Consider the following 19,592-nt stretch of genomic DNA (forward strand, 5'->3'; position numbering starts at 1 on the left):
GTGTCCTGTGGTGTCTGGCAACACAATGTTGTTAGTGGGGGGGGGGCCTTTGAGGGGAGGGGCCTCTGTGGATCATCCCACAGACACTTGATCAGTTTGGGATCTAGTGAATTTGGAGGCCAGGTCAACACCTTGTGCTGTTCTTCATGTTTTTTTTTTAGTTGTTCCTAAAGTGTTTTTGTGTGTGTGTTCCTGTGTCAGGCTGCATCCTGCTGGGGATGGCTGCTGCCATCAAGGAGTGTCATTGCTATGGGGTGGGGGTGCCTGGTCTGGTCTAGGTGGGTGCTACATGTCTAAGTAACATCCACACCAATGAATGCCAGGTCCAGAAGTTTCCCAGCAGAACACTGAACTGTCACAAGATGGTCAATGTTATTCACTTCTCCTGTCAGTGGTCATAATGTTATGGCTAGAATGCATTATTTTTTAAATGATGTCTTGTGGTTGTCCTCCTGGGGAGCATGCTACTATATGATTAAGGTGAAACAGAAGGAGCCAACAGCGCCCTCTAGGAGGCGAGTAGCGCTGACCATGGTGCTGACAGGCCTTTGCTTTCCATCCTTTCATTCACTCTCACTCCCTTCAGCCTGACATTTCCTCAGTAGTCCATCACATGGGCTGTTAGATGCTTTAAAGTTCAATTAACATATTTTCTTTTTCATTTCAGCCCAGTGTTGCTATAAACTAGACTGCAGCTCTCTTAAATCGGGCTGACAGGTTTGTGAGAGGACCATTTTATAATTTCATTATGAGGCCATGCTGCAGAGGAAGACTCTGCAGTGGATGCGTGGAATAAAGACTGCTCTCAGCTGATTCAGAAGAAAGCATTGGTGCAGTTAAGAAAGCTTCACTAAACAGAATTTGGACTGAAACAAGAGTAGAGCCTCAGAAGCTTATTCCTCATAAAGAAGGCATGAATCTAACTGATGCCTGAGGTGGCACAGTGGAAAGAAGACGTGTAAGAGTGCTTATCATGAGTGGAAGGTAAGAAAAGATAAGAGAAAGCTGATTCGTTGGTATGTTCGTGGTTTATTTGCTGAGCCTCTTTTATACTTTCAGCATGGAATCATGTGTTTCTCATTCAGCGCGGGAGGCTGTGCCACATTGTCAGAGACCCTGGCAATCTCTCCCGCTCTTGCATCATTTGCTCCGGGTATTAAAGCAGCCCTTCCAGCCCTTGTGCGCATGTTCCACCGGCCTTTTTGTGTGTGTCGTCGCTCCTTCTCCATTGGCTCTCCCCTCCGCTCTGCGCTCAGTCTTTAAGCTACAGCGGACCAGGACCAGCCTTCACACGGTGCGTCAGTACGCTGAGCGTGTGTGTGTTAGAGAGAGCGCGCATCCAACCCACGCCGCCTACAACCGGCTCCCCCACGTTTCTCCGAAGAGGAAAGAAATAAGAAATAAAAGATGGAGAAAAAGAGCGAGATCAACGGGCACGCCGTGCCCAACTCGGCCTCCACCGACCGGATCCTGGAGAAGAGCGCGGGGAAGAGCTGCAGGCTGAAGCTGGTGGAGTTTCTGAGGAGGAACCTGCTGGTGATCATGACCGTGTCCGGGGTCCTGGTGGGCGTCGGGCTCGGGATGATGGTCCGCAACATGAGCCTGACCAAAGCGCAGATGACCTACTTCGCCTTCCCCGGAGAGATGCTCCTGCGGATGCTGAAGATGATCATCCTGCCCCTGGTCGTCTGCAGCCTCGTGTCCGGCGCCGCCAGCCTGGACACGCGCTCCCTGGGTAAGCTGGGGGGCATCGCCGTCTCGTACTTTCTGGTGACCACGCTGATCGCCTCGGGGATCGGGGTCGCGCTGGCCTTCATCATCAAACCCGGGGTGGGGGCGGGAGCCCTGAACAGCAACAGCCTGGGACTGGAGAGCGTCAGCAGCAACAAGGAGACCGCGGACTCCTTCTTGGACCTGGCCAGGTAGCTACTCTTTAATCCCTCTGTGCTGTGGAAGTAAATGTTAGCTCACCAGTCAGCAACAAGCACCCTGCACACTTGTCCTCACTTGGAATTGTGCCTAGTAGTTAGGAGGTGTATTTAAACACCCAAGTTATTCCACTTTTGTCCTGTGTGAGTTCATACAGGAGTCTAGGACTAATCTAGATCTAATGTAGATCTTTTGCAGGTCAATACCGCAGGAGCAGCCTTCCAGTTAGGATCAGTGTCATAATGATCTGCTTAAACCATGTCACTGAGCCAGTGCATCCTCTCCGTGAGCAGAACTGTACTTCTTAGAGCAGGTGTTCAAAGAGATTCTTTGCTAGCAATCGTCTGTGAAGGTTCTCAGTCCTCCAGGACCATCTGATGGACCCGGACGCCCCTGTCAGGTTAGAGATCGGTGTGAAAAAATGTCTTCATGAAACTCTACAAGTGTGCAGTTTTTTTTTCTGGATAGTTCTAGTAACTCTTTTTACTAGGACGCGTGCTTTGATTTGCAATTGTGCCCACGTCCTGGATGTGGCAGCCAGTGGTGAAAGTACATTCACTCCAGTACGACTTTGAACTAGTCCCAATTTGTGTGAATCTGCTTAACACACAGAGGCCAGACGTACTCACAAGCATTTTACAGTCTATACATGAAACTATCCAAATGTGAATAAAGCAGGTCAAAGTAGCTCCACCTTCACCAGCAATGCATCTATGATATTAATCCAATATAATGCACTATATGCTGTAGTATTTTAATTACTGCTTTTACATTAGAACCAAAACAACTTCCACGCCCACAATTCTTTTTGTCAGGGAAAGTTGATCTGAACTGGAGCATAGACTGTATATAAAGATGGACGCCATGACAGCTCTTCAAAGGTGCTTGTGGAGCTCCCCCTGGTGTCTGCCTGCAGTATAGACCAGAAGCTCCGCCTCCTCCATGTTAGTGGATGGGACTTGGGCCGAACTAAAAATACTAAAGTACGCCTCAAATACATATACATTTTAGGTTTTCTGATAAGTTTTGTTTTAATTAGATGTAACACAGTCCTGTAAGACCGTGAGAGTATGTGAAAAATAATAAATAAATAAAAAAGTACAGAGTATAATCCAACCTTTCTTTGTGACTAGTGGACTGAACGCGAGTGACTCAGAACTCACTAGATGGCGCTGCCCATATCTCCAGGGATTCTAGCGTCAGTTTAACCAATGTAAGAAAGTGGAGATGTGTCGTCTATATTTTATACAGTCTATGGTCTGGAGTCACTCTGTTGGGAACTGATTACTCTGGCAAAGCTCTGGCAGGCCGATCAGATTGTTTGAGGTGGGCTTTTGGCCGCGAATTGAATTTGTTCACAACAACATGGATCTGATTGGTTGTAGGACTGGTAAGTTGTGTGCAGACGTGTCTTTGTCTCTGGCTGAAACACGCCCCCATGATGAAATCCAAAAGGAGTGTTGCATGCAGAGAATGTTTTTGTGTTTCTTCTCACTTTGTTACTTCAGGAGTCTGAGCGTTGTTTGATGGTCGCTGATTCTAACCTTTATCATGAAGGTTTACTGGTACAATTTATGGAGCAGGACAATTGTTCATAAGAAGCCTGTGACCGTAGCAGCAGGCTCGGTGGCCTTCGGTGTTCCTAATAATACGTTCCCAGCGTGAGGGAAAGCTGACAGCTGCTGAAAGGACTGAGGGTATTTTGAGGAAGGCAAAGAGGACTAACTGATCCCTCTGCTTCACGCCTTATCATGAGAGCAGGTGAACGCGGTGCTTTTAATTCTCAGTCAACACTTCAGAGACGCACTTAGTATTTCCTCTCGTGACCAGTCACTGAAACGTTTCATCTAAAAAAACAGTTCCAATGGAAACAGACCCCGGTTCATTTCCTGGTGTACTCAGGATATAAAAGTGTTAAACATTTGTTGCTGCAGCCACATGAACATAAAGTGAAACCGTTGACTTCAGTAAAGTCTCCACTCCAGCAGAAGGGCATGTATCACAGTTAATTCGTGTTTGCATACGTGCCATTGATGCAAATGTAGAAATGAAAAACACCAGTTGTATTCTGCCGACACTCATTGTCCTCAGAGGATGTATCTTGATAACTTTAGTGAGCTCCTAACTTTTTTTTTTAGCACTACCACGAGGTTGACCTTTGTTGATTTGGACTAAAACTGAATATCCCACTGATTAATGCCCAAAGGAAGAACGCTGATAATGTCTGATGAATTCATTTGTCTTATACGTTGATTCGTCTGTAGTAACTGCAGACCCCCTCTCCCCTGCTGTGGTATGACCTGGCAGTGCCTGGCTAATTCAAAAATAGTCAAAGAGCTTCAGCGCGAGTAGAGCTCAAACAGGCCAGGTGTCGCCTGCACAGACAGCTAGCAACCTCTGAGGACACCCGCCTGTCACTCAAAGAGGCCCCGCCCTAAGTTTTATATAAATCTAGACATTGGTGTTGTCTAAATAGATCAGAGCAGTGTTTCCCACAAGATTTCATAAATTTTTGTCTTAGTAAAAGCCCATAATGATGATGCTATGATGCTATCCCAACATTAAAAACAATTCATACAGTATATGAAATGTCTGCACATAAAATAAGATCATGTGCATCTCGCTTCGTTAATATTTTGTCATAGATATTATTCGTCTCGTCTTGGTCAAAGAAAAAATTGACAAAATTAACACTGCAGTGAACAGACGGATCACATTACAGAGACCAACTAAACATCTTTTCTTCCATCTTGAATTAATACGATCATGCGCGACGTTTGGCTTTGATTAATTAGGAAATCAAGACCTTATGTAACCAAGCTTTAAAACGTAGTCCACACACTAAAAGGCTGTGTGGGAAAAAAAAAAAAGCATACCAGCACTCAGCTCTGGTTTCCCGGGGTTAATCCACGTCTTCGCACACTGGTCATATGACAGGAGGTAACCTCACTGCTTCGTGGAGGGGGGACAAGTCTTTTAGCCAAATAGTTACACTTCTTAGCAGCATTAGGCCAGAAAAGAAATCAGGGCCAGGCAGCAGTGTGGAGCTGACAGCTGAAGCAGCGTTTGGCCCCCGGCCTGAGTGAAGTTGATGGGGGTCATTGGGTTATGAGCTGAATTGCTTGGCTCTGCTCTGGCCATGGGAATAAATGTGAGCAAAGTCTGTATTTCTTTGCACAATACAGTGTGACCCCAGAGGATAAAGTTACAACAAACACGCTGTAATACGTGGAAAAGGCCTGCAGGCTTCCCGTAATCCCGGTATGATTATACTGAAAATAAACTCAGCGTGGTGTCTACGCTGACACTCTGTCAAGGAAAACCTTTTGATAACAGATCCATAGTAGAGGGGAACCAGAGCAACCGTCAGAATCGTCTTCCTCATTATGGCGACACGTTTATTTCTGGTTGATTTTGTCGTTTTGTTTGTCCGTTATACCCTGATTCTGGATTGTATTGCATGTATTAATAATTGGTGTGTGCATCTAAAATCCTGCACAGATGTTAATGCTCCCCAGAATATACAGCAATCAGGCAAAACATTATGACCACCTTGCCAATATTGTGTAGGTCTCCGTTGTACCTCCAAAACAGTTGTGACTCATCAGAGAATGGACATGGGCCTTCTGAGGGTGTCCTGTGGTGTCCTTAGTGGGGGCTCTTTGGGTTCTATGGGTTGAGGGGAGGGGCCTCTGTGGATCATCCCACAGATACTTGATCAGTTTAGGATCTAGTGAATTTGGAGGCCAGGTCAACACCTTGTGCTGTTCTTCATGTTTTTTTTTTTTTTTAGTTGTTCCTAAAGTGGTTTTGTGTGTGTGTCTGTGTCAGGCTGCATCCTGCTGGGGATGGCTGCTGCCATCAAGGAGTGTCATTGCTATGGGGTGGGGGTGCCTGGTCTGGTCTAGGTGGGTGCTACATGTCTAAGTAACATCCACACCAATGAATGCCAGGTCCAGAAGTTTCCCAGCAGAACACTGAACTGTCACAAGATGGTCAATGTTTTTTACTTCTCCTGTCAGTGGTCATAATGTTGTGGCTGATCGTGTATATGATCGTGTAATGACCCTACGTTCCCAAATCTGCTTATTTTACCACTAGTCCACATCTACCACTCTACGAACTAAGATAAAATAACTTTCCATCTGATTTTATGACTGCCACAACTTTGCTACTAAAAGTTTTTAGAACATTTTATGTGGAAAAAATGTTAAAAGTGTGTCATTATTGAGCAATGCTACCGTGGCCGGTCAACAGCAGCAGCTGGTGCAAGTGGAAAGAAGTAAACCAGTCATCTGGGAGCTTTCCAGTTCAAATATTGCAAAATGGAAGGATTTTAATGATTAGATATTGGAGTCCTTTTATGGAATTTTATATGTAGAGGAAATCAGAAACTGGAATGATACTCGTGTCCTGCTGCAGCCTCTGCAGGTCTGGTCAGTGCTTGCTCTGTGCCGTGACGTGCATGTTAATGTGACAGAAAACAGATTTTCCGAAGCAGACTACTACATGAATGCATCTGTGTCAAGATTTCTTTTCAGAGACATGGACTCGAAGCTTGATTAGTTCTGGTGTTTTATCCCCACCTTTTGTTCACCCTGATCACAGTTTAAGTGTAAATAACCGCAGGGCATCATTCATTCACAGTGAGCAGTGTGGTATTTTTTCACACTGACACTAAAGACCCTTGAAACTTCATCTTTAGTGTCATGGTTTTGTCTTCTGAGTATTTGCTGTGACCCTGTTTGGTTTTCCTTGGCGTTTCCTGTTTTGTTTTACTTCCTGTGTGTTTCCTCCTTTGATTGCTTGATTGGTTTCTCCTTGTGGCTCCGCCCTCATTAGTTTCACCTGTGTCTCGTTAACTTCTCTGCCCGTGTGTGTATATAGTCCTGCCTTTTTCTTTCTTTGTCAATTCATTTGCAGAGTTATCCTGTTTGGCTTACTGGTCAGTTTCTCGTGTTCCTGTGTTCTTGTCTTGGTTTGAGTACTCACCTCTTTTTGTATTTGTGTTTTTAGGTACCCTGCCTTTCCTGCATCGCCTTTTGTAAAGTCATTTTGTTGCCCACTCCTGTCTCACCTTAGCATCTTGCATTTGGGTCTTCCCTCCCTTGCTACTATACGAGACAACAAGCCACAACATGGCAATGCATTTTGTGATTATCGCTTCGGTCTGTTATCCTAAGTGAAAATAAGCCTATCCCAGCTGTCATTGGTCTAGAGGCGGGGTCCACCCTGGGCAGGTCTCCAGTCTATCACAGGGCTAACACAGAGAGACAGACAACCAAATGCATGTCTTTGGACGGTGGAAGGATCCATGGATTAGAACCCAGAAACTTCTTGTTGTGAGGCATCAGTGCTAACCACCACACCAATTTTATTCCAATTTTTCCTGTGTACATTTGATTTGAATTTAAATTGGCGACAATCCGGCCTACGGGAGGCCCTTAATTTCTAGTTGTGTCTTGTGCCCCCCCCCCTTCAGATTCTGGGCGGGTTCTCAGTCTGCAGGTAGCTCACACTGACAAACTGAAGTCAAAGACAATCAAGTACAATCAGAAAAGTGTAACGTCAGGGTGACCAGACGTCCCTGATTTCCGGGGACAGGCCCCATTTTGGATGATCTGTACCTGGCTTAAACTGTCCCTGAAAGAGATGGAAATGTTTCTAGATTTCATTTCAGAAATCTGGTCACCTTAGGTTATGTAGAATATGTTAAATGTCCCATGGAAATAAAACCTCTCAAGCTGAGTTGTCGGCTGGTAAAACGAAGCAGGCAGTAGATCAGTGTCCTAACAACTGCTTTGTCGGGGGATTTAAGCAGCAGTGGATTTTATTGAAGATTTGGGGAAAGGACACAAAGCGCAGCAGGTGTTTGATGATTTTAAAAGCTTTTTTTTACTAACCACACATTTAGGAAAGTTAAAGTAGTTTATAGTTTTTCCTGTGATCTAACTTTCTTTCCTCTCTTTCTTCCTCAGGAATTTATTTCCATCAAATTTGGTGGCTGCTGCTTTCCGCTCCGTGAGTGCCATCCTCTCTTCACCACAACACATTTCACGCCCCCGTTCCTCCCGGTGTCCCCCCGTGCAATCTTGTCCGTCAGAATTTATTTCGCCAACCACGCGGACGCCACCCCGCGTTCATCACCATCACCGGCAGCTGTAAATCCCTCCCCTCGCGAGGCCTCTGAATGAGGAGACGTTCAGAACAGACCCCTGCTCTCGCCCCCTTGTCGTTTACCAGCCGTTGCCATGGCGAAACCATTCCATTCCAGCCAGCCTAGCAACCGGCCTCGCTTCCTTTGAACGCGGCCCGCTCCACTTCCTAGAAAGAGTCCGTTAAAACGAAGATGGGAAGCAGGAAAGTTCAATATTTGGGGATGCGCGGAGATATGAAATGGCTGTGGGTGCACACACACTTAGTCACACACACACAGGAAACAACTTAAACACACTTAGTCACACACACTCATGCCATCAACCAGTTGCATCATAAACTCAGAAACAAGTCTCCTCAGAGAGAGTAATGGGGATTCAAAGTGCAGCAAGGTCACAGAGTTCAGTACCCCAACCCCTCCCCCACCATCCCCTCCCCCCCTCAGCCACCCCTACTCTGTCTATATACTATGGTAGAGCCTCTGTGGAACAAGTCCAACTGTGGATTAAACCAAGAGAGCAGAAGACAGAAGAGAGGGGAGATTTGCACGAAGACACATATATAAGATAAGATAAGAAGAATAAGAAAAACCTTTATTTGTCCCACGATGGGGAAACTGCAGTTTGCAACAGCATGCAGAAATGACAGAGATATAATAAATAATAGATATATTGCACATATTAGGAGTGCTCGTTGCAGCAGGAAGGAAAGACCTTCTGTATCTTTCCTTCACACATTGAGGGCGAAGTCTCTGTCCAACAGAAGTCTCTGTCCAACAGTATCTCAGAATTCGGTTAAAGATCACAGGTTTGTGTAGATGATTGAAATCCTGTATCCTTTAGGGCTGTGGAAAGAGAGAGAGGGAGGGGGTCTGTTCTTGCAGCTCTGGTCACGGTCTAAACTTTAAATGGATGGTGTCCAACTTTCCCCCGACTTCAACTTAATGGAAAACCCCGCACTTAAAAATGGCAGCTAATAACCTCACCTAGCCGTATCTGCATTCACCCATTTACACTTTCGTGCAAGGGCAGCTTAGTATTTTCTGTTTGTTTCAGAGATTCACATCATGACACAAACTGTGCTTCTCGGTTGTTAAGTAAATAGGAGGAGATGGGAGGAGATGAGTCAAGTGTAGCGTGAAGATAGTTTGTGCATGGCTATGTGCTTTATCTTCTCGTTGGCTTCTTTCCAGCAGAAACGCCGCATTGACGCAAAGAAGTAGTTAAGCCGTGCATTTCTGTCTGAAGCAAGCCGTTCTCACATTTATCTACATCTTTAGCTGTGTCCCTTGCTTCTGGTGTTTAAGCTAAATGTTTATTCATTCATTCCTATCCCAGCTGTCATTGGGGCGAGAGGTCTCCAGTCTATCACAGGGCTAACACAGAGAGACAGACAACCATTCACACTCACACCTACGGCCAATTTAGAATCACCAATGAACCTAACCAGCATGTCTTTGGACGGTGGGAGGAAGCTGGAGAACCTGGAGAGAACCCACACAGACACAGGGTGAACATGCAAACAGGCCCCAGTCGGCCAATGGATTAGAACCCATAACCTTCTTGCTTCATCAGTGCTAACCACCACACCACTGTGCAGCTCATAAATGTTTAACCTCAGTAGTAAAGTAGTAACTGTCTTTTGAAAGCACAGAAGCCTCCTCCTTATGGTGTCTTGATGACACTTAGGACGTGAAACAAGAAACCTGATAACACAGTTTGGCTTCATGCCAACCAGACACCGCTCCGTTCATTGCTATTCCTTTAGATGACTGGCACAACTACAGCCCTGACTACTACTAATCAGAGCTGAAGACGTGCTAGGACACTGCAACAAATCTGAATGTGTTTGCACGTCCCCATATAGCAGTGTTTTTGTTGCGTACTGTAGCTAGCTTACTCATACCTCCGCTTTACGTAAACTGGGATTTGACCACATTGTATCAGGACACATATACTTATGAGGACACATCATTTATGTGCATGTAAACCACTACTGCACACTAGCGGACCCACAATTAACCAGAGTTTCTTTTCTGTACGTTGCAGTATGCCACCGACTACAAGATGGTTGCAGTGGGGAACGACACCAACGGAACAGCTCTCTATCAAAAGGCAAGGACATTAAACATCCCATCACACTGCATGCAATCACACATGTATGTGATATGTGTAAAAAGCCAAATGTTGACAATGGAAGTGCTGTGAGCTGTATCTACAACAGGAGGTAAAGCTAGGGCTCATCCCTGCACCATGTTTGCTCTGAGCACTTAGAGGGGACGGGGATGTGATGCCACTGAATAGGTGCAATACTGAGACTAATGGAAGACTCTGCCTTAATTCTTGGTCTTGCGTAATTGATCGTGTTATATGCCTGGGCTCCGTTGCTACCAACTAACCACTAGAGAAACATTAACTTCACTTAATAAATTTACTAGACCAGAAGAATTCTTCTCTTTTATTCTTTTTGTGCTAACATTTAAAATCGGGGGGGGGGGATAAGCCACTGATTAACAAAACTGAAAGCGGAGTTACATCCACTCACTGCTTCTACAAATGTGTGCAAAGAGCAAATACCAGCAGTTGACATGTCATGTAGACTGAAGAGTTCAAACACGGTTTTTGTTTACACTGATCACGTATCAGCAAAAAGCCTACTCGACTCACTTGAATAATTTTTTTCCCCCTTTGTTTTAAAACACAAAACCCATTTTCATATGACTACTAACTCTAACTTGTGATTAGACTCCAGCCTCATGTTAGCTTTAGCCGTGTCATGCCACGCTGCTCCACTTTCCCTATCCTGTTTTGAAAGTGTTCCTAAGCGTGGCGTGCCGGAATGATTGTTGAAAGGCTTCAGTTTCTGGTTTGCAGTCTTTGATACCACATAGAGCAATAAGGGCTAACTCCTTCCTACCACATGCAAGATTTTTATGTTCTGTGGTTTCCCTCTAAAAACATGGGGGGTGGGAAACATATAGGAGGGTTTCCTAGACAACCAGACAACTAGAAAGGTCCAACTGTCAGCGGCATAACCGTGGACGATAAATCACTTTATATATGAGCGGGACTTTAAGGCGCCTGTGTGCGTGGAAGATGAACTGCAGTGGGAATAGTTTAGGTTTAGGTGTAGGTTTGTGGTAGGCTTTTGTCCTGCCTTGCCTTAGATGGTGGCCAGCAGGTATATGCATCGTTAGCTTGAAGCATACTGAAGCCCTTAGAGTCCCTTGCACAGTCAGAACTTTCCATATACAGCTTTAAAGCGAGTGCGTCCAGATCAGCTAAAGACCAAATCTCCCCTTGTTGAGTGGTGTCATGAGTCAGTGAGAGTGTTGGCCACGGGACAGATCAGCTTAACCCCACAGAGATCCACCTAACATGTGAGGGCCATAATGTGCTCGTGTATAAAGGGAACAAATAGCCTGGCAGAGGGTCGACTGCAGATTTACAGATTGCTGCTGGGTCTGTTCCATGTGGTAGATGTTGCATTGGTGTAATGAAGCGGGCCGGCAGAAGATCGGATGTAGAGCAACAGATGGATGATTGCGGACAAGCTGTTGAACAAACACATTTAGCATAATAGTACAAAGGATTATTTAGCCATGTTAGCTTATACAAGAAACCATTTTTTTTTTTAAAGGAATACACTCAAATGGTTGGTTCCTAATTTGCACCACCGCAACTCAGGAACTTTTAGGTCAGAGGTTCCTACTGTATATATAATTATCTAAGTTGAACATGTAGTTATAATCTTCTAAATCCTGCTAGCGCTGCTATGGCATGCACCTGTTGACCCAGTATAGGGGAGGAGTTGGGGAGGATCTGATGTTGGCATCGGTCCATGGTATTTGTCTGTCACTAGTCATGGTAGACACTTTCCCCCAGTACTAGGGGATGAAGCTGGTGTAGCTGTGGGAGAGCTCCGTACAATGGGAAGGGATTGAGGTCAGGATTTGTCCTTGTCCTTATTCGTTATCCATCACCCAGTTCAGTGAATCCCTCAACTGCCCACAGAACCTACACACCCCTGGTACACACACTCTGTAAAAACACTACTCTTTGACAAGATGGCCTCTCCACAGTGAAAGGATTCACATAAGGTCCAAGTCCAGGTGAGAGGTCATGAAAGTCTTCCTTGACCTCTTGTTTAAAGTTTGATCAATGCACATTTTTTGGCCCTGTCTGTTGGAAAGATCATGGTTCCACCCCTTAGACCTGGACTGAAAAACTGCACAGACACCCATACTCCAGACATATTTGGCTGTGGTATGATATCATGAGAGTTTGTAGTACAATGATGTTTATGTTCCAAGGAGGTGACTTGTGACTTCTCCTCTTGTGGCACCTCCAATTAAAAAATGGTCTTGAGTCAGATACCTGCAAAACAAAAGACATTCCCATCAGACTGAGTCGTACTTTGTATTGAGCTACAAATATTAGGACACTAACCACCTTAAATATGACGGCAAACATGCTGTTAAACCTTCAACAACGTTTTAATGAGTGATTAACCAGTACCACTTTGTGTCAGACCAAGTTCTTACAATACCAAGTATGCAACTTCAGGCTCGGTTCCCAGGTAGTTTGGACTTGACAAGTTAGATTCTGAAGTACGAAGTCACACAAGTTACCTCCCGATATATCCTCGATAACACGGACAGGGCAACTACACATCTGGATATTTGGACTGCACTTGGTCAGTTGCGTATTTTGAGTTGGGACAGTATTTGAGCAGCTTCTTATGGCATTTTATAAGTCAGCAAGAACACATATTGATAAACACTCATGGTCATTTGCGTGAAATGGCCAACCAATTTAGATCCTACTACCAAGATAACTCTGTCAAACCTTCTTCCTTGATAAGTCTCGTTCTCCATTTGTATTTGAACCAACTAGAAGGTTCTCGACAGCTTTCCTTCCCACGGTCTTGTTTCTGCGTTCAGTCTCTTACGGTGTGACTCTGCCGGGTGTTTTAGGTCCCTATCGGTACCGAAGCAGATGGCATGAACATCCTGGGCCTGGTGTTGTTTGCCATGGTGTTCGGCGTAGCGCTGCGGAAACTGGGTGAAGAGGGAGAGGAACTGATTCGTTTCTTCAATGCCTTCAATGAAGCCACCATGGTGCTGGTGTCCTGGATCATGTGGTAAGGAGAGTTGGATGTATTTGAATTTTTAAGGCACGAAGCACACGTATTAAAGGGATGTTGTGTGTGTTAAAAGTCAGTGGATCGGTGAGCACTAATTGTGTTTACTAACCATTTGTTTCTGTCTTCATTTGTCCCAACAATTGCTTTGCTTCTGCTTTTTCCAGTTAAATACTTCTTGTGTCTCTCAGGTATATCCCCTTTGGCATCATGTTCCTCGTGGGAAGCAAGATTGTGGAGATGGAAGACGTGGTTCTTCTGGTCACCAGCCTTGGAAAATACATCTTTGCTTCGATCTTGGGCCACATCATCCACGGAGGCATCGTCCTGCCCCTCATCTACTTTGGTTTCACACGCAAGAACCCCTTCAGTTTCCTGTCAGGCCTCATCGCGCCGTTCACCACAGCCTTTGCCACCTGCTCCAGGTAAACTGTCGCACCACGGGCCTCTGACGAACCTTGATCAGGAGTTTGCACCTGAGTGACACACTTAACTATCAGACCATGAATTTGAAAGAAACCATTTTAGCTTTTAGCTTGGATTTAACCTTCCTCTGACTCCCCACTCTGCCCAGTTTGCATCAAAATGTGGAAAAAAACCGAACTATCTCTGACAGGTCGAGAGATAGACTAAAAACAAAGGCAACTGGACATGTAGAGTTTCTTGTTTCACCTTTCAACCAATGACAAAATGTCATTATTGTGCAGGTTGCCATGACATGCCTTACTAAGCCAGCACTATGCAAATCTCTCACCAGTTCGGCAACTCTTCCCTCCATGATAAAGTGTGTGGAAGAGAACAACGGCGTGGACAAGCGCATCAGCCGATTTATCCTGCCCATTGGGGCCACTGTTAACATGGACGGAGCCGCCATTTTCCAGTGCATCGCCGCCGTCTTCATCGCTCAGCTCAACAATCACGAACTGAACGCTGGACAGATCTTCACCATCCTGTGAGTCGAGGCAAAGATTTATTCAGTGATCGTTATGGACACCAGGGGTTTACGTTGTTCTTTTGTTAATATGTTGAGTTGTCTACCATGATGGTTTATTATATTATTGGTATTATAATTTCCAGGGTGACGGCTACAGCCTCCAGTGTGGGTGCAGCAGGAATCCCAGCCGGCGGCATCATCACCATCGCCATCATCCTGGAGGCCATCGGCCTGCCGACCAACGACCTCTCCCTCATGCTGGCTGTTGACTGGATTGTGTAAGTAAAGCTTGTGACACCACTGTTTGGAAAACACTCCCAGCAACATCTGAACACGTGTGCACACAAAATTACAGTAAGCAATGTGGACCAGGGTTTCCCAACAGGAGTCAACAGCTCTGCACAAAACATCTGTAGTTAGGGACTTCTTCTGACCATAAAATCAACTTTTCTTTTAAAAAAGAAACCAACCTGTGTCCCTTTTGCACTCAGGGACCGAACCACCACGGTGGTGAACGTGGAGGGCGACGCCTTGGGCGCAGGAATCCTCCACCACATCAACCAGCAGGAGATGAAGAAACAGCAGCAGCACGAGGCGGACCTGGCGGAGGTCCGGGTGGAGGCGGTGGCCAACGTCCAGGCGGAGGAGGAGACCTCGCCTCTCGTCATGCACCAAACCAAAGCGCTTGAAGGCATGCCGGAAGCCATCGAGTCTGTCCTGTGAACTCGACGAGACCTTTTAACCTTGGACACCTCTGACACTGCTGCTGACGGGGCATCGGTCTGATTCAAATAATGCCATTGGTTCAAGCTGTCTAGAACATAGACAGTCCACAGTGCACGTAGTGCTGCTGTTGATTTAGAAATTGGACACTTGGGTGAACACCTCAATAACGGTGTTTCCATAAAAGTACAGAAATTGCGATTAGGATGTAATGAAATCAGAACTATTCACATCAGAAATATTACCTCCTTCAGACACCTCAGTCAGAGTTTACATTTAAGCATTGAAGCAAGTGTCAAATTAGCTTAAACATTCCCATAATTGTCACAATTGTGTTCGTCACACGTTACACGAGATACTCATGGCTATAATTTGTATGTCAGAACATCAGGATTGTTTTTATCGTCATTCAGCAAATACCACGACCAAACATTAACTATAGAACACTAACGACTTGCCAAACGCTTGATGAGTGTCTAACAAAAGCTTCACAGCACCTGTCACAACTTAATTCAACTTCTTTAATCCCTCCAACTACAAATCCTGTATTTCAGCATCAAATTGGACTAAAGTTTTGGTCGCAGGTTTCAAAACGGTTGCTTCCCGGAGAGGTGTTTACAGGGGTGTGTTGTGGAGTCCTGTTTGTCTGCAGACATTGATTGTCAAACATTGACTCAATGTCAAACGTTCAAATGGCGTTTTGGACGAGCCTTGTGCAACTCCTCAGTGACACAGTGGCCCTAATTGGCACAGCACTTTGAACATTGGACCGTTTGCATTGCCGTAATGAGCTGGTGGGAAAACCCTCTGATCTCCAGATGAATCCTTTATTTATCCTGAGTAAACAGAACACTAGGTTAGTTCGATAAACACGGTATACCATGGAAAAAACCCAGCTGCCTTTTCCCAGCTGATGTCAGCAATTTCCAGCCGCGTTCCCGTGATTTTGTAAGGACAGCAGCCGCTTCACAAAACAGCTACCCTCTAAACATCAGCCGACCCAGCTAGCTCTCAAATGTTCCATTTTTATGCATCAGCCCTTTTTTAATCAGCTGCAGATGTTTTGGTAAATCTATTTGGTACAAAATCATTGATTTATTATTCAAAATAGCTGAAGTTAATGGTGCCTTCAAATGAAATTTGAGAACTTGTGGAACTTACGAGGTCTTACATACCACAAGAGGGAACCGTTCACGTGGAGTTTGTGCGTAACACAGCCAGCAAAAGGAACGTTAACACTAAGCTAATGGTTAACTCTTTTTTTAGCTGTTTGCTTTGCTAATGTCCATATCATGTGTTGAGTTGAAGTCATGGTAAAGCTTGGTTTATACACCTTCCACATGTCTAAGCAGTAGGGGTTGTGTGATTTCAGATTTTTTTTAAAGTCAACGGTTATATGATGAAAGTCAAGTAAACCCCGACTAGTCTCTGATGAAGTCACTAGTAGAAACACAGAAGAAAGTAATGAAATCTATATTCTGGACCTGAATACACATGCTGAGAACAGGCAGCTTATGTGCTACATTCTGTGAGCTGCAGATATGTATAGCCTGTATAAAAACAGGCAGCACCTCAGCACCATCAGTAGTATCATTTAATAGTACTGCAGCTAAAGGTCTAATAAATTTATCAAATAGTTGATGTGCAGCCTCCTTCTCTCTGTTACCACAGGACATTTGGTGAAGTTGTTACCTGACTGCTGTCCAGAGGATTTGGACCGTTCCTCTGCTAGCGTTAGCATTAGCCCTTTCAGATGCATTGCAGTAGTACTTTAGTTGTATTTCAGGGCTGACATGTCATGGTAGTATGGGCTTCATCTTTAGTTGAAGTATGTCCACTAAACCCTTACCTGTGGTCTGTAGGAGGCTGAACAAGGAAATGCATTTTAGACCAATCACAGCTGCAACGATTTGCATCATTGTGACAGGTAGTTAGTTACATTACACTGCAGCTACATCGTAGAAGTGACGTGCGACTATAAATCAAGCTTGGTACTTTTATATACCTACATGATTATATAGCAAATATAGCCACATGGGTAATAGATTGAACAGAACAGAAAATTAACAGAAACTAACCAGAAACTACAGGATAGAAGCTCCTTACAGGCCTCATGATGAGTTATTCAGCGTTGATAAAGACAGTTTCACAGGATAATAATTGACCGGACATTAGTTTCCAAGTACTGTAATCATACTTGTTTGTTTGACATCTTGAAAACACTCCAGTGTCCCTTTGGCCCGTGGTCGTCAGTAGTTCACCGCGGTTTGTTCAACGAATCACAGCGAATCCATAAAAAAAAACATGTTTACACTTAAATACTGGACCAAAATACACGATGAGTTCACATCACACTGTTTGTCACTGCTGTGAGAATCCATCCTCTGGTGTTCGGGGTGATTTTTTTATTCTCTGTGCCATGAGTGAGTTTTATGACGTGTGTTTTAGTGTTTGTACTTAACATTATTTTATTTTTACTTAGGAGGAGAGGTGACAGGTCGATGCATTCAAAGCTATGTCGAAATACACCGATCAGGCATAACATTACTATGTTTTTAGTAGGGGTGCATTTGGGTCCTATGGGTTGAAGGGAGGGGCCTCATCATGTGGATCATCCCACAGATACTTGATCAGTTTGGGATCTAGTGATCTAGTGTTTTTTTTGAGCTGCATCCTGCTGGGGATGGCTGCTGCCATCAAGGACTGTCATTGCTATGGGGGTGGGGTGCCTGGTCTGGTCTAGGTTCAGTCTGGTCCATTGAATTGTCACAAGATGGTCAGTGTTATTTACTTCTCCTGTCATAATCTTGTGGCCTTTTTTCTCTATATCTGATTTTTGAGCTCAGTAACTGACCCAGCTTTTAATTATTTTTTCAGTCTCTGCGATTAGTAATGGTCTGAGATCTCTTTAAAGGGAACATTGGGCATTGCCATGAGCATGGATCATGCTTTAAAGATAGTTTTAAGTGCAGACAGAACTTTAGAGCACTGCACGGTGCTTTTATTTCTTGTCAGATGGGTTATAAACTGTGAGATGAGGTGCCAAATGTCCGATGGTTTAGGATGCTGGACTCGACTGAGAGGATGCGGCCGTGCTGCTCTCTAGTGGCGTCAATGTGAACGCACTCGGCCGAGTCTGGGTGCAACACATATCAGTGGTGACTGTGTGCTATTTATTTGATCTGTTATTTAACACAGATAGGGAAGAGCTGAGAGTGTTTTTAAAGTGAGGGATCTTTTTTGTTTTTCTCGTTGCGACGTGGTGCTGCTTTTATTTGGTGATGTTGAGACTGTCTCTTAATTTAGTGTGTTTGAACATTTCTTACTCATCATTAAAGATTTTACAAATGACTTTTCTAAGCTAACAACTGCTCTCCTCTGACCTGAAGCTGAGTTTCATGGTAGGTTTCTTTAGTATCTGGTACGATCACATATATTTGTGCTACGTGTAATATGACTATGTGATATTACTTTATTTTAATTGCTTGAACTTTTTGTATTATTGTGCTTTCTCCTAACACTTTAAATAAATTCTAGGGCCGGTGTTCCTCATAGCCTGCTGTTAGACTGATGATTTTTATGATTTACTTCTCCTGTGCCGTGTCTTTGTCTAACACTGTACTCAGATGTTCATCCTGCTGTCTGTCAACATTAAAGATGATTTTTTTTTTTTTTGTCCATGCAACCGAAACAAGAAGAGTGTCATTTTTCATGTTTAACTCTTGAGTCATATAATTATTAGTCAGCATCAGCAAAAAGAAGCAGATTTATGAAAAAGTAAAAAGTGCTATTTTAAGGTCTGTACGTCTATTATTAACCATCCTAATTATGATCAGAATGATAAAACTCTTAGTCTTCATTGTTATGTGATACAGGCTCCTTCTTCCTTATCTGTAGATAATGATGATCACACTTATACAGCATCCACGGTCCATTTGTAGTTGAAGCGTTTATGATTTCCAGCCCATAAAAGACAACCTTGTCTTTCGATTCCATTCAAATCAATTCAACTTTATTTATACACCTAATATTGTGTAGGTCTCCCTTATGGTGACTCATCAGAGAATGAACATGGGCCTTCTGAGGGTGTCCTGTGGTGTCTGGCAACAGAATGTTGTTAGTGAGGAGGGGGCCTCTGTGGATCATCCCACAGATACTTGATCCTTTTGGGATCTAGTGAATTTGGAGGGCCAGGTCAACACCTTGTGCCGTTCTCCATGTTTGTCATCAAGGAGTGTCATTGCTATGGGGTGGGGGTGCCTGGTCTGGTCTAGGTGGGTGCTACATGTCTAAGTAACATCCACACCAATGAATGAATGCCAGGTCCAGAAGTTTCCCAGCAGAACAATGAATTGTCATGGTCAATGTTTCTCCTGTCAGTGGTTTTAATGTTGTGGCTGACACACACAGACAGGATGCAGAAGCAAATGTGATTTATAAAAATTGTATTATTATTATTATTATTACTTAGCTGCTTCTATATGTTATTGTCTGCATTTTCTTGTGCAGTCAGAGTGGTGAAATCCCTTGTGTCCTAACTACTTGTATGATTCTGAGTCACGCTGGAAAAATTCCCACCGTCGTGAACGCAGCAGGGATGATGCTCGGATCCAGATTACCTTGCTAGCAGGTTGCAGCTAACCGAGACAGAGGCAGTCCGGTGCGGCTTCACAGGGGGATGTCCCGCTGTTTCTAACACAACCCGAGG

General features: G+C 44.4%; 1 protein-coding gene across 3 annotated transcripts; it reads left to right on the forward strand.

Annotated features, from left to right (window-relative positions):
- Positions 1–1,312: 1,312 nt before the first annotated feature.
- Positions 1,313–18,569, forward strand: slc1a4 (solute carrier family 1 member 4). Of its 3 annotated transcripts, none has more exons than XM_084562458.1 (8): positions 1,313–1,922; positions 7,908–7,950; positions 10,134–10,199; positions 13,061–13,227; positions 13,419–13,652; positions 13,985–14,179; positions 14,305–14,439; positions 14,653–18,569. In XM_084562458.1, the coding sequence occupies exons 1-8, from the start codon at positions 1,408–1,410 to the stop codon at positions 14,882–14,884; spliced, it is 1,587 nt and encodes a 528-aa protein (XP_084418584.1). In that variant the 5' UTR covers positions 1,313–1,407; the 3' UTR covers positions 14,885–18,569. The 3 variants fall into 3 exon arrangements, with proteins under 3 accessions (XP_084418584.1, XP_084418585.1, XP_084418586.1); XM_084562459.1 differs by lacking the exon at positions 1,313–1,922 and adding an exon at positions 4,502–7,797; XM_084562460.1 differs by lacking the exons at positions 1,313–1,922; positions 7,908–7,950 and adding an exon at positions 8,287–8,331.
- Positions 18,570–19,592: the final 1,023 nt, after the last annotated feature.

The sequence above is a fragment of the Chelon labrosus genome (assembly GCF_963514085.1).
Source record: "Chelon labrosus genome assembly, chromosome: 15".
NCBI classification, from domain to species: Eukaryota; Metazoa; Chordata; class Actinopteri; order Mugiliformes; family Mugilidae; genus Chelon; species Chelon labrosus.